Below are 13,961 nucleotides of genomic sequence, written 5' to 3' on the forward strand. Positions count from 1 at the left end.
GTCAGCAGTAGATCTTGCATTAGTGTGGGATTCATTAGCAGGTATTTAAACATGGGAAGTAGTCAGAGGAAGGACAGCAGGAAGTGACCTCTGTCCTGGTGTAACAGCAGCAGGACAGGAGGAATATGATACAGGAGGATTTCAGAAATGGTCATTCAGCAGTGCTGAGAGGGATAAATTTAGGAATATTAAGTGATCAAGAAATGAGAAAAGTTGATGGAAATAAAGATGATAATTTAAATGTTTCATGCAGAGAAGTCAATAAAGAAGAAGATGGTGGACAGAGGAATGTGAACGAGCGATTCATTTTTAAAATAAAGCAGGAACCTTGTAAATAATTACAAGCAAATGTCAGGAGAATCAAAAAAAAGTGCAAAGAAAGAGTACTGGAGAAATGTTTAGTAGGAAGGGAGACAGGAACAGATAAAGTCTGGAGGATGCTAAAAGGAATGAACGGGATCAAAGGAGAGTTTGGTACCCAGTCTGATATATGCAGTGAGAGGAGGAGGAAGCTGCTGGCTAAAACTTCGGTAACAGTTCACAGTTCAAATAATATGAGTGAAGAGAGAAACTACAGTAAGGGAGCGTGAAGAGTTATTAACCCGAATGACCTGCTAAACAACCATTTACAAAGACGTGCACTCCAGAAAACCAAGATGTCAGCACCAGGAACGGATCAGATGTGTTGGAAACTGATAAACCAGCTCAGTGAAGCGTCACAGGATAAATGACTAGAACTGCAGAATAAAGTGTGGGAGGAAGGGAAACTGCCACAGAGCTGGGAGGAGGCTGTGGTGGCGCCACTACGCAAACCAGAAGACTGTAGAAACCCGGGAAACCACAGGCTTTAACATCCGACATGTGCAAAGCAATGGAGAAATGAAAGGTTAACGTGTTCTGTAGAAAATAAAGGATATACAGTGGATAGAAAAAGTCTACACACCCCTGTTAAAATGCCAGGTTCTTCTGATGTAAAATAATGAGACAAAGATAAATCATGTCAGAACTTTTTCCACCTTAATGTGACCTATAGTGTGAACAATTCAATAGACAAACAAACTGAAGTCTTCGAGGGGGGAAAATGAAAAATAGAGTTGACAGAAGTGCTATGGCATTTAATTATCTTAGAGGAATCAATGTGACTGAGAGGATCTGAGTTTTATTCTTGTGTATTCATGTGTGTTTGCGCTGACAGAAGCAGGCGGTGGCGCTAATGCACCATCTCGTTGTGTGCCAAGAAGAAGAAGAAGAAGAAGACTGTTTTGTGCGCGTTGCCCTCCCGCCGCTGGGGGCGCTGTTCTGCAGAGGAGGGGTTCGTTTCCGGGTTACCGACGTGAACCCGCTTCCCTGATCAGCGCGCGTGGGGCGACGAACTGCAGCTTCTCCACCGAAACAAACTTCTACTCGGAGGTCCCGCATAGGTCCGGAGGTCCAGCATAGGTCCGGAGGTCCGGAGGTCCCGCATAGGTCCGGAGGTCCCGCATAGGTCCGGAGGTCCAGCATGGGTCCGGTGAGTCCGAACTTCAGCTCTGTCCTGGGTTTCATCACGCGGCTTATCAGCTGGGGCTCCTTTAAAGTCCGGCACCGGACCCCGCAGGAACCGGGACGTGTTCTGTGAAATGAAATGAAACTTTAGGTCCACAACAAACTAACCTTACACGAATTACACGAATCACACGAATCACACGAAAACGTGTCTAATATTTTTAAAGATAAGAACGTTTTGCTTTTGTTGTCAGAACAAATCTACGGTCGATGGTCCAAAACGTATTTTTACATCCGTCTCTGACTGAAAGAGCAGTTTGCCTGCTGAGAATGAAGAAGGAATAAAATAAAGAGATGATAATAAAACACATTTTAATGTCTGTATTATCCCTCTGACTGACCGGGCCTTTCAAAATAAGAGACCAGAGGCCTGTACCACGAAGCGGGGTACCTGGCTTATCCAGGTAACTTCAGGAGTAACATCATCACGTCAGGTGTAACGTCCTGATAAACCCGCACTACGAAAGGTGGACACGTGTAAACCGAGGTCTGTTGCCATGGCAATTGACGCTGCATCTCTAAAGTGCTCCCAGCAGGTTTTGTTGGTGGTTATCTCGAGGTTACCCTGCACGTGGACTACACACCACATCTGTGCTCAGTGTTACTGATGAGAAGCAGGATCTTAATCTACACCACTTGATCAAATATGTTTAGATTTCATACTGACTTGTTCCTCTGAGCTGCAGCTGAAATGAAGTTATTTCCGTTCAGACAGCGAGCCCTGCAGCCGAACTGGGATTTCAGAGAGAGATCTTAATTAATTAACGGGACCGTTTCTGAGATGGAGCCCATCTGTCGGCTATAACTGAATTCTCCCGAGTGTTGTCACATATTTAGATTGACGAAGTTACGTGTCCAAAAAATACAGAGCCAGGGTCGGGGTTAATAACCGAGAAAAAAATCCTAGATGAAAGTGTCAAATTTACAAGAACAAAACTCGGAAATTCCCTGAAATTAAAGTCACAAAAAAATCAGAAATCGCTCCAATCCACGACAAAGTCTCTGAGGTGCATGATGGTGACTGTGGGTTGAGCTCACTGCTAAATCTGATTGCAAAGTCTAATATAACTTTCCAGTGTGTGCATATTACACGGCAGACGCGTGTGTGATGTTGCAGCCTTGCAAAGTGAAGGTTCTCTCATAAATGTGTGATATTCAAGTTTTTTACTTGTACATTAATCTTGGAAATTAACCTCCTTTTTACAGTGGACCTTATGTGCAGCTGGACCTTTACATCTTAATCATATTACACATAAAAGAAGAGCCCAAAAAATTCATCACAGAGATTTGAACTACAATAAGAACACTGTGAAGATAATTAGGCTACAAATTCACTCCATGCGATGCCAACAAGCCTCCCTGGCTATGTCGGCCGCCACGATATTAGATTTAGCCGTTGTCTTTACATTCATCATTTCCTGACACTACCAACGTGCGTTCCTCTGGAGAAATACGGAGCATGCGCCGTTGCGAAAAAAGTCTGCCTGCACGGCCGAACACGTCGCTTTTATGTGAACGCGCACCAAGTCCAATTAAGTTAACACGGACTCAACTAACCAACGTCTGATCCACCGTCGTAGTTTAACTGCAGTGTAGGAGGTCAGTTTGTTACCCTGAGTTTGCCCGATAACCCCGAGTTAACTCTGAGGAGGTTGAACTCCCTTCTACAGGCCACAGGAGTCTCACAAAACAGACATTTATTTATTAAAATCAAACCTCTTTCTTTATAATTCACTCATTATTTTGTTATAGCAACATCACCTTTACTGTCTGTACCTCTGTGTGGATATTGTGTAGGCTGCCTCTCTCTCTCTCTCTCTCTCTCTCTCTCGGCCGCCCACCCTGAGCCATGGTTCTGCTCGAGGTTTCTGCCTCTTAAAGGAAGTTTTTCCTTGCCTCTGTCTCCTAGTGCTGCTCTTGGTGGGAACTGTTGGGCTTCTGTAAATAACATCACAGAGTTCGGTCTAGACCTGCTCTTTTATGAAAAGCACTGTGAGAAATTGAATTGAATTTCTAGTGAACATTTTTATTCCTGTGATTAATCTGTAGTTTCCTTCCCCCGCCCCCTCTTTCCTCTCTCCTTACCTCCAGCCTCGGTCAAAGAAGCGTCGCCCGACGTTCCGCCGCCTGTTGAAGACAAGCGGTGTGAAGCTGGAGAATAAACTGAAGAACCGTCAGCTGAAGCAGCAGAACGTTGCCAAGAAGCAGCGTAAAGAGCAGAAGAAGCTGAGACAGGCGGTGAAGGATGCCGCCATCAGGATGCCCCGCCCACTGGAGACGTACAGGAAGAGACCCGGTGAGGGGAGGGGCGAATACATCAGTTAAAAAATTAGCCTTGTTAGTGTTTTTGTGTCCTAAAGTTAGTCCTGTTTTCAGTTTAGATACGGAAACAAACCAAATTTCTGATAAAGTGGACTTCGTCTCCCATAATGCATTGCTCATTTCTCTCTGAATGTCTCTGACAGAGGAAGAGGAGGATGAGGAGTTTCTGGAGAGTCTGCCGACAGACATGATCGAGGACGAGGATCTGCAGCAGATGACCGCCATGGCGCGACACGCCTCCTTCATCACCAGAGACCTGTCATCATGGTAACGCCCACCACAACACTTACACGAAATGTATATACGAAACAAACGCACACTGACTGAGGCGTGTTTGTTTTGTGCGGTGGCGTGTCTAAGCGGGCCGGTGCACGGCGGGAAGAAGCGGAGCTCGGAGGTGGTTCGGAGTTACGAGAAGGTTCCCAGGAAGATGGCGAGGACGGAGGAGAAGGAGGTCATCCACCTGCTGCCTATCAAAGACAAGACGGGAGTCATCCCGCAGAGCGTGGAGAGAGGTACGCACTGTCCATCCAGCGACTGATCAGCTGACCCATCTGATCGCGTCAGAAGTGTGAACGTCACTTCTGTTTGTTTGTAGTTGTCAAAAAGCAGCCGGAGGAAGAAGATGAGGAAGAGGATGCAGCTGACCAGCCGCAGGAGTTTGAAAACGGTATGCATGACCTCTGACCCTGAAACCTGCTCTCCAGATGAATCCAGGTTGTGCAAACTTGAATTATTGATCTTTGATACAAAGTGCCTTCCGTGAAATTTCTGATATCTTGAGCTTAAAAGCTGCTAAACAAAGAAGCAGTCGGCCGATGGTCTGCTTTTCTTACTGTTAGATGTACTTTAGACACTATTTCACACCAGCAGCGGAATTCTGCTGTCACTGAATTTGAAGAGTTTTTGATAAAGTGGTCGATTTTATCAAGCTAGAGCTGAGTTGAAACTTTGCTCCGACGGTTTTGGAGATGCGAGTTCCCGCTAGGACAGGCGCCATAAATCAAATCGTGCTGGGCAATAAAACAATAACAATAATGATTGTGATACAACAAAAACACGTGTTCACTAAAGGTTTGATTTAAATTATTTGAGTCATGAACAAATCAGCATTTCAGCCTTCGTATCGGCAGCGTGGCGGCACACACTTTGTGGTTATTAGGTTTCACAACTGGAGACGATGCGTGCACCATCAACACAGTGAGCAACAGCACATGTAAAAATAAAATGTAACTCGGCGTTTGGTGATATTTTATTAAAGAGGTGGTATTCTGCTCATGTTTAGGGTTGTACCAGAACTGGTTTACATGGTTTCATGTTTCTCATCCTGCACATTGCTGCAGCTCCTCTTTTCACCCTGTGTGCTGTTCGCTACAGAGTGATGCATCTTACTTGTACAAAATCTTGTTAGAGTTGCACACGCGCAGTTCCCAGGTAAGGACTACAAGCCAATCAGAAGCAGAGAAGGGCGGGTCGTAACAAACAAGGTAGTGTGATCCAAATCAAAGCCGCTTCAGACTGCGACCGTAACCTAGCAACCACACATCATTGTTCCACATCTTACCATAAACCGCTACAGAAATCACCAGATTTCTAAAAATTGGCCAAACAATTTGAACGTTTGCTCAGTAGCTTTCACATCAGGTGTGACGTTAGCATTATAGCTTAACTTTAGCTGCGTTAGCCAGCGTTTACAACAACTCCGCACTTGAACAGTCTGTGAAGTTACATGGCCGTGTTTATTTTAAATATAATTCACAACCAATGAAGCAAACTTACAGGTTGTGATTGTGAATTTCCAGAGTAGCATCGTCTTTTAGGACTGAACGTTGAACTGTTGCCGGTGTTCTGGCGATCTTTGCTGCCTCGCCGAAAAATGCTACCATAGCACAAATCGATAGACTGGACTCTACTCGGCCCTGCTGCGTTTTCTGTTGCAGATAGTACCCAGAGATAGTACGTAGCTTGTCGTCATAGCGACGCCACCGCAATGTAATGTTCAGTGCGACACACACGGCTTTCTCTTTTTTAAGTTATAACGTTTGAACCTTCCTCAGAATGTAAAGACAGATAAGCGGTATGAAAAGCTTCCAGCTGTGTTTCCTCTGCCGTTGCTGCAGCGGTCTGTGTGACGGCGGGAGCAGAGGGCTCTGTGAGCGGCCGGCCGGCCGGCCTCACACGCTCCTCCCGCGGGTCACAGCAGGCATATTCTCTCTGACCAATCAGCAGTCTGTTCTGCTTTCACGTTACATTTTAGTTTCCCTCAGCTCGACAGGAACATCGACGGAGGTGACGTGGTATGAAAAAAAAAAAAAAAAAAGTACTTGGAAGCAGGTACAGGTCCAACATTTCTACAATGGAAAACCAAACAAAGGCGAGTGGAGCCAAAGGGCCCCAGACTAGCTTGGTTTGAGGGCCTGACCCCCTAGCCTCTTGGCAAGCTTTATGATGCGTTTTCATCTTGACCTCACAGTGAAGGAAGTGAAGGGCTGGACTCAGAGCAGTTTTCTGTGGGAGGTGGGAACTCCCTTTGGGCTGGACTTTGGACTTTTTCACTTTGCAAACCTGTTACATGCACAAAAAAGGTTTATAACTCAGTAAAGGTTTAGGGGAAAAGCCAAAAAGCAGAATACCGCCTCTTTAAGTAAATGTTTTCAGGTGTGTTCAGTTCAGACATCTGTCCGTTTGTGAAACACTTCGCCGTGAGCGCAGCAGGAAGTGTTCACCTGTGGGTGTCCTTCAGGAAATACTCACCGCAGTCTCAGGGTCCAGTTACAGATGGGAAACAGTATTTTCTATGAGCACCACATCACTGACTTCTTATCTATCGTCCATATGGACTGAACAGATGCTCCATTTTCACACAAAATTGACCTCTCTGCCTCTCCGAACCTGTGTATCTAACCTGTAACGTGTCCTCCGAGCAGAGGGGGAGCCGGAGAGCGCTGCAGCGCTGACAGCAGAGCAGAGAGAGAAGCTCAGAGTTCACAAGATCAACCAGAGGAAACTGTCCATCGCCAGCCTGGGATCAGCCATCATCTCAGACCCGTACAGCAACGTAAGACCTGACCGCTGATCTGGGATCTGAACCACATACTGTTCATTGCATTTACTCATTTAGCTGAAGCTTCTATCCAAAGCGGCTCACGGCTGCTGTCAGAGGTCTCACGCCTCTGAGCAGCGAGGGTGGAGAGTCCTGCTCAGGGACGCATAGACGGACGGGTCACAGTGGGGATCGAACCCGGGTAACCAGAGGCATGTGTCTTATCCACTGCACCATCAAATGCTTAACATGTGTGCGTGTGTGTGTGCGCAGATGAAGCGTGTGAAGGAGCTGCGTGGGATGCTGATGGAGTCTGACCCGTGTGTGGCGGTGACGGTCAGGAAGCTGGTCATGGTTTCTCTGATGGAGATCTTTAAAGACATCACGCCAAGCTACAGGATACGACCTCTGACCCCCGCTGAGAAGGCCGCCAAGGTAACCTGCGTGTTCATCACCTCATCTGGTTGCAGATATAAGACGGGTGGAAAAATGAATTTCTCAGATTCAGAAATCCTCTATTGATCCCTGAGGGGGAACTTCTTTGTTTCTAACCCTGAGACCCGTCGTCCCGGACCCGGGACCTGTTGGTCTTGTGTTTGATGGTTCTGGTGTGTTTGGCTGTTGTGCAGGTGAAGAAGGAGACTCAGCAGCTCAGAGAGTTTGAAGAAGTGTTGGTGAGTCAGTACAAGTTCTACCTGGAGGACCTGGAGCAGACCATCAAAGGTACACAACCTCAGCAACACACAGCAACACACACACACAGACACACACGGACGGACACGTGAGATGCAGGAACCATGTCGGTGTGTTTCCCTCCATCTGCAGACTGGAAGCAGCAGAAGAAGAAGCGCAGCCAGGCTGTGGGCTTCCAGTCGTACCTCGGCTTGGCCGAAGTTGCCGTTCGTTGCCTGTGTGAGTTGCTGCTCGCGCTGCCGCACTTCAACTTCCACAACAACATCATCGTCGCCCTCGTCCCGCTGATGAACGACCCCGTCCACAAGGTGAGACACGGTGTCAGCTGCGTGTTGTGACGCGTTCAGGTGTCAGCTGCGTGTTGTGACACGTTCAGGTGTCTGTGTGTTTTTCAGGTGTCAGCTGCGTGTTGTGACGCGTTCAGGAAGCTCTTCCAGCAGGACAAAGAGGGCGGGGCTTCGCTGGCCACCGTGCGCGTCATCTCTGGCCTCATCAAGAGCCTCAACTACAACGTCAAGCCTGAGGTAGCAAATCAAACACACCCAAAGAGCATGTTGAACCCCAACCAAATACCACCTGACCTGCCCCCCCCCCCCCCCCCCCAGGTGCTGAGGACCCTCCTCAGTCTGAGGATAAAGGAGGTGGACATGAAGCGGGACATAGAGGACACGGCACCAAAGAAGAAGTTCATGAACAACAAGGAGAAGAAGAAGCAGCTGTCCAGGATGCAGAGGAAGGTCAGTGTTGTGTTCAGGGATCTTAGGGAACACTGAGGTCTCCACTAGAACGTGAAGTTTGGGCTGGGGCCAGTTCCCCACTGAGAACACACAGAGGCGTCCCAGCCAGCTGGTCCTGAGGGCAGCCCTCACAATCTGGACCAATCAAATTAATAATAATCTTTATTTGTAGAGCACTTTTCAAAAACAAGTTACAAAGTGCTTTAACAAGTGTAAAGAATAATACAAAAAAACAAGATAAGAGCATGAAAAATTAATATAAAATTAGTAAAATAGAATAAAATAAAAGGGATAAAATAAAGTCAAATAAGATCGGGAAGGGCTCTCCTATAAAAGTATGTTTTAAGAAGGGACTTAAAAGAGTTCACTGACTCAGCCGACCTGATTTCCTCGGGCAGGCTGTTCCAGAGCCTCGGGGCCCTGACAGCAAACGCTCTGTCCCCTTTAGTTTTCAGTCGAGACTCTGGAACAGACAACAGACCTCTGCCCGAGGATCTCAAGGTACGTGCTGGTGCGTATGGGACTAAAAGGTCAGAAATATAACAAGGCGAGAGGCCATGAAGAGCTTTAAAAGTGATCAATAGAATTTTAAAGTCAATTCTAAAACATACTGGGAGCCAGTGTAATGAAGCTAAAATAGGAGTAATGTGGTCATATTTCTTTGTTCTGGTTAAACTACTAATTACTAATACAGGGCTTTTTAGATTGTGTCAATATATAAAAGTACAGGAGACTCTGAATATGTGATGTGGAAAACATTTAGAACTTTTCAAGGGGGTGTCGGTGGGGCCCTGAGCCTTGTTAATGAGGCTGGGGCTGCCTCTCAAGTCTCTTATTGGTCGTTTCCTCGCTTGAACCGAGGAGCACTGAGCGAGGATCCTCAGTGACACGCCCCCTTACTGGGTAGCCATTACATTGATTGGACGCTGCAGCTGATTGGACTGATCAGAAGGGTTAGGGCTAACCCTAAAAAGTCGGAGGGAGTCGGAGAGTCTGTCTGTTCAGTCACACGTGAGGCTGCTCGTTCCTGAGTTAGTCCAAACAGAATGAAACAGAGTGAACCTGTCAGGAGTCGGACACTAAACTGCACCAAAGCGTCTGATGGAAGCAGCCGGCGGCTCCGGCAGGAAAATCAGCTGAAGTTTGAATGAAGCTGCTGCGCGGATTGATGTGATGGAAAGCAGTGATGATCCGTGACGAGTCGCTTGCAAATAAAATGTGTGCAGTCGTGTTAAAGGTCATCAGAAGAGGAAATAAACTGAAAGCCTAAAACTGAGCGTCGACTTTGATCCAAGTTCCATCATTTCAGTTTCCCTGAAACATTTAGGCTAATAAATCCCAAGACGCCAGGATCATATTCTGGGTTCTTCTCTAACGAACTCACATCAGAGTCGGTAAACGCAGAGAATATCGTGTCAGCAGAAATGATCCTGTGAGCAGGACGTACAGCAAGCTGGAATTCGTCATGTGCAGGTGTTAAACAGAGAACCGCGCTGAGACCTGAGACTCTAACACAAACGGCATCCGAAGTCTCTGCAGCTGTTCGACTGACGGCCGATGCGGCTGCGATCAGCTGCCGCCGTCATCAGAAACAGACGTTGCTTCGCGTGACGCTTCCGAGGAAAGGACGTCTCATGTCTCTTAAAACATATTTCTGCGTCCCCGGTGGGTGGGGCTAAGATGCAGGGCCATTTGTTTGATCTAAACTTTTCGGCCCATGTAGGGGCCCCCCACCCAGCTGGGGCTCTGTGTCGGCCGGCCCCACGCACCCCGTGCATTTACACCACATTTCCTTCTCTGCTCGCACCTGAGGTCCTGAGAGACGGCGGGCAGGCGGGGCTGGGTCCAGTTCCTTTGAACTGTAGCCGCGCAGTGTTCTGATGTTTCAGCAGGGGGCGGGGCTCGCCGGTCCTCCACACATACGCCGTTACATCGAAGGCAGCGCGCTAACAAGTGCTCGTCACTTCAACAAACTCTGCAACCGCACGGGCAGATTCAAGGTGAGAGGGGCCCCCTTCAGTTAGTGGACTGACCCGTCTGATTGTTAAATAAGTGCACATAAAGTCATTGGTATTGATTTAATATTTTCTTAGTGAATTGCTGAAATGTTGACGGTCTCATCGCCGATATGGGAATGTAGCGTAACTAATCTCCGTGAAGAGGCACAGAGAAGCTGACGATCCTAAACTGGCTAAAGTGCTCACTCCGGGTAGGGAATGAGTCCCCGCCCGGCCACCAAGGCCAGGTCGTGACCGAAAGAACCCGGTCCCGGTTACAAGCGACCGAAAGGTTTTTTGTCAGGCGTCTCCCTTAGAGCCATCCGCGAGGAACTGGGAGTAGAGCCGCTGCATCTAAAGGAGCCGGTTTAGGTGGTCCGGGCATCTGGTAACCCACTCCCTCCCACTTCCAGCTGGGAGGAGGCCTCAGGATCCCCCAGACAGAGCTGGTTAAAGGGGGCCGGGAAAGGGAGGTTTGGGGTCCCTGCTGGAGCCGCTGGCCGCGACCCGACCCCCGGCGGACAGATGTTGTCATGTGATAAACAGACTGACCTGTGTGTGTGTGTGTGTGTGTGTGTCTGCAGTGGAAGAAGGCCGAGGAGAAGTTGGAGAAAGAGCTGCTGGAGGCCGAAGCCTCCGACAGCAAAGAGAAGAAGATCAAGCTGGTGAGTCGAAGCAGCGACGGAAAGTTAAAGAGACAAAGAAGAAGAAAGAACTAACTCTTCTTCTTCTCCTCTCAGCACACAGAGACTCTGAATATCGTCTTCCTCGTCTACTTCAGGATCTTGAAGAAAGCTCAGAAGTCACTTCTGCTTCCTGCTGTACTGGAGGGGCTGGCCAAGTATGTCTCGCTCTCTCTCGCTCTCTCTCACACACACTACTGTAGTTGTACTGACTGTGATGTCACTTCCTGTCAGCTTCGCTCACCTGATCAACCTGGAGTTCTTCGACGACCTGCTCAACGTGCTGCAGAACCTCATCCAATCAGGAGTGAGTATTCCCTGCTGTGTGGAGATCTGCTGTCACAGACTGATAGATTTATCGTATTGATCGTCCTGATGTGAACTCTGCAGGATCTGACCAATCGGGAGAGTCTCCACTGCATCCAGACCGTCTTCACCATCCTGTCAGGACAAGGTGCGTGTGCGCGCGTTTGTGCGTTGGTGTGTATGCGTCTCAAACTGACCTGAATAAAGTTTCTGTTTTGTATCAGGTGACGTTCTGAACATCGACCCGCTGAACTTTTACTCTCAGCTCTACAGGATGCTGCTGAGGCTCCACGCAGGTGAGGACGCCACGTATTTACTGCTGTAGCGACGGGAACACGCCATTCACCACCGACTTTATGTATAACCTCAGTACCAACACACATCAAAAGCCAGCGGGAAGAGAACTGCTGATGTTTAATTTAAAGCTGCTGTCTGCTCAGGGGCGCCCAATGATGACATCATCATCGTGCTGCGGTGCCTGGACGCCATGCTGACCCGTCGCAAGAAGCAGGTGACCCTGCAGAGAGCGATGGCGTTCGTCAAACGTCTGAGCACGCTCAGCCTGCACGTGCTGCCCAACGCCAGCGTGGGAATCCTGGCCGCCAGCAGGGCCACCGTGCACGTGAGTGTGAGCCGGTCCAGGTTCAGGGTTACAGCTAGTCTCAGCAAATCAGGCCGAGAGAGAGAAAAGATACTGAAACTGTCTGTGCGTCTGTGTCTGTGTCTTTGTCTGTGTCTGTGTCTGTGTCTTTGTGTGTGTCTGTGTCTGTGTCTTTGTGTGCGTCTGTGTCTGTGTCTTTGTCTGTGTCTTTGTGTGTGTCTCTGTCTGTGTGTCTGTGTCTGTCTGTGTGTCTGTGTCTGTCTGTCTGTCTGTCTGTCTGTCTGTGTGTCTGTCTGTCTGTCTGTGTCTTTGTGTGTGTCTGTCTGTCTGTGTCTTTGTGTGTGTCTGTGTCTGTGTCTTTGTGTGTGTCTCTGTCTGTGTGTCTGTGTCTGTCTGTCTGTCTGTCTGTCTGTCTGTCTGTCTGTCTGTCTGTCTGTCTGTCTGTGTCTTTGTGTGTGTATGTGTGTGTCTGTCTGTCTGTGTGTCTGTGTCTTTGTGTCTGTGTGTCTGTCTGTGTGTCTGTCTGTGTGTCTGTTAGGCCTTCCCTAAGTGTGACTTCCTGTTGGATAACGAGGTTCAGGGCAGCGGCTTCTACCTGCCAGAGCTGGACGAACCTGAACACTGCAACGCCCAAAACACAGCACTGTGGGAGCTACACACACTGCAGGTACAAATACACACTGCAGGTACAAATACACGCTGCAGGTACAAATACACGCTGCAGGTACAAATACAGGTACAAATACACGCTGCAGGTACAAATACATGTTGCAGGTACAAATACACGCTGCAGGTACAAATACACACATCTATGTTTATAAACTCAGAGCGGCGTGTGACATCACCCTGTGTGTGGTTACAGAGACATTACCACCCGGTCGTGCGGCGGTTGGCGTCCCACCTGTGTCAAGGAGCTCCCAGTGAAGGATCAGCAGCGCTCGGCGTGGAGCTGAGCCGCAGGTACGAACTCTGACGGTCCGCTGGCATCCTCGTCTTAAAGGCGCAGTGCGCTGATGGACCTGTGACCACAGTCTGTCCCCGTGAAATCATGTCTGCCTCTCTTCCTGTGCACACTTTGTGTTAGGAGCGTTTGTTTTGGTACACGGGGTCTCCCTGTTAATAAAAAACAGCAGAACCGTCTGAATCCAGATTTTACTTGTGCAGTCCTGTAGTTCAGTTCCTGTAAGTGTAAGTTAGGAATTTAAAAACGGTGTAAGGGCCCTTTAAAAGTGCTTCGATCTGTTTATTTGATCTCAACCGAGTTTTAATGGGATTTTATTAATTTTGTGTGTGACTTCCTGCCCAGGTCTCCGGTGGAGCTGTTCAATATGTACAGTGTCAGAGACATGACCTTTAACCCCCCTGTAGCTCCGCCCGCCACCAAGAAGAAGGTACGGAAATTCGACGCACCTTCATACATTCATTCTTCAGACCTGAGGAGGTTTCAGTGGATAAATGTTTGACCTGGAGAAAGCTCAAGCAGAGGATCTGTAATCTGACTTCATGTTTACGTCCTCAGACTTGTCAATAAAGCTTCCTGTGTTTGAAAATGTTTTATCAGGATCGTTTTGTTGTCGGAGCGACGCTGCTGGACACCGAACTGCAGAGACAAGCTCAGAGCGTCCTGACCGCCGCCGGCGCTGAGGAGGCGGAGCTGGACTTTTATACAACACACACACACATACACACTGAACACTGACACACACACACACACACACACCTGGTTGGTTTGTTCTGAAAATAAAAATCTTTTCTAACGAATATGAAAAACGGGAATCCCTCTGATTGATCTAAATTGTTGATTCTATACCAGTATGTGTTTTGATAAGTGTTACCTTCACAATAAAAGCCTGGAATTAGGGCTGGGCGTGAGCATCATGTACAAAGTCAGAAATGATCCAAGTGTTGATATTTCACCGTTCTTCCTGTTGAATACATTTTTATTGGAACAGAATCCAGTTTTTTTTTTTTATTCACTAATGTGAAACAAAGGCAGAAGAGAAACTGCTGCGTGAATGGTGAATCTTAAACTTC

The 13,961-nt window shown here is 48.0% G+C and overlaps 1 protein-coding gene across 4 annotated transcripts; it reads left to right on the forward strand.

The window, feature by feature from the left end:
- The first annotated feature begins 1,341 nt into the window (after nucleotides 1-1,341).
- LOC119887272 (nucleolar complex protein 3 homolog) lies at nucleotides 1,342-13,688 on the forward strand. 4 transcript variants are annotated; one of them, XM_038698146.1, is made up of 22 exons: nucleotides 1,342-1,410; nucleotides 1,449-1,510; nucleotides 3,637-3,841; nucleotides 4,011-4,134; nucleotides 4,228-4,382; nucleotides 4,466-4,537; nucleotides 6,795-6,925; nucleotides 7,184-7,345; nucleotides 7,540-7,633; nucleotides 7,736-7,911; nucleotides 7,999-8,127; nucleotides 8,209-8,340; nucleotides 10,922-11,002; nucleotides 11,078-11,178; nucleotides 11,255-11,327; nucleotides 11,411-11,474; nucleotides 11,551-11,622; nucleotides 11,767-11,948; nucleotides 12,466-12,594; nucleotides 12,790-12,887; nucleotides 13,234-13,318; nucleotides 13,489-13,688. In XM_038698146.1, exons 2-22 carry the CDS (start codon nucleotides 1,502-1,504, stop codon nucleotides 13,624-13,626), a joined length of 2,412 nt encoding a protein of 803 aa, XP_038554074.1. In that variant the 5' UTR covers nucleotides 1,342-1,410; nucleotides 1,449-1,501; the 3' UTR covers nucleotides 13,627-13,688. The 4 variants fall into 4 exon arrangements, with proteins under 4 accessions (XP_038554074.1, XP_038554077.1, XP_038554076.1 ...); XM_038698148.1 differs by having other exon boundaries at nucleotides 1,387-1,456; nucleotides 1,495-1,510; XM_038698147.1 differs by having other exon boundaries at nucleotides 1,406-1,448; nucleotides 1,487-1,510.
- Nucleotides 13,689-13,961: the final 273 nt, after the last annotated feature.

The sequence above is a fragment of the Micropterus salmoides genome, unplaced genomic scaffold, assembly GCF_014851395.1.
Source record: "Micropterus salmoides isolate LMB-PRFRI ecotype aquatic unplaced genomic scaffold, ASM1485139v1 Ms_hic_scaffold_4109, whole genome shotgun sequence".
Classification (NCBI taxonomy): domain Eukaryota; kingdom Metazoa; phylum Chordata; class Actinopteri; order Centrarchiformes; family Centrarchidae; genus Micropterus; species Micropterus salmoides.

Excerpts from the sequence above, each read along its gene's own strand:
- LOC119887272 (XM_038698146.1), top strand. Across the intron at positions 8,128-8,208 it reads ACTACAACGTCAAGCCTGAG|GTGCTGAGGACCCTCCTCAG; the intron begins GTAGCAAATCAA and ends CCCCCCCCCCAG. Across the intron at positions 11,475-11,550 it reads CACCATCCTGTCAGGACAAG|GTGACGTTCTGAACATCGAC; the intron begins GTGCGTGTGCGC and ends GTTTTGTATCAG.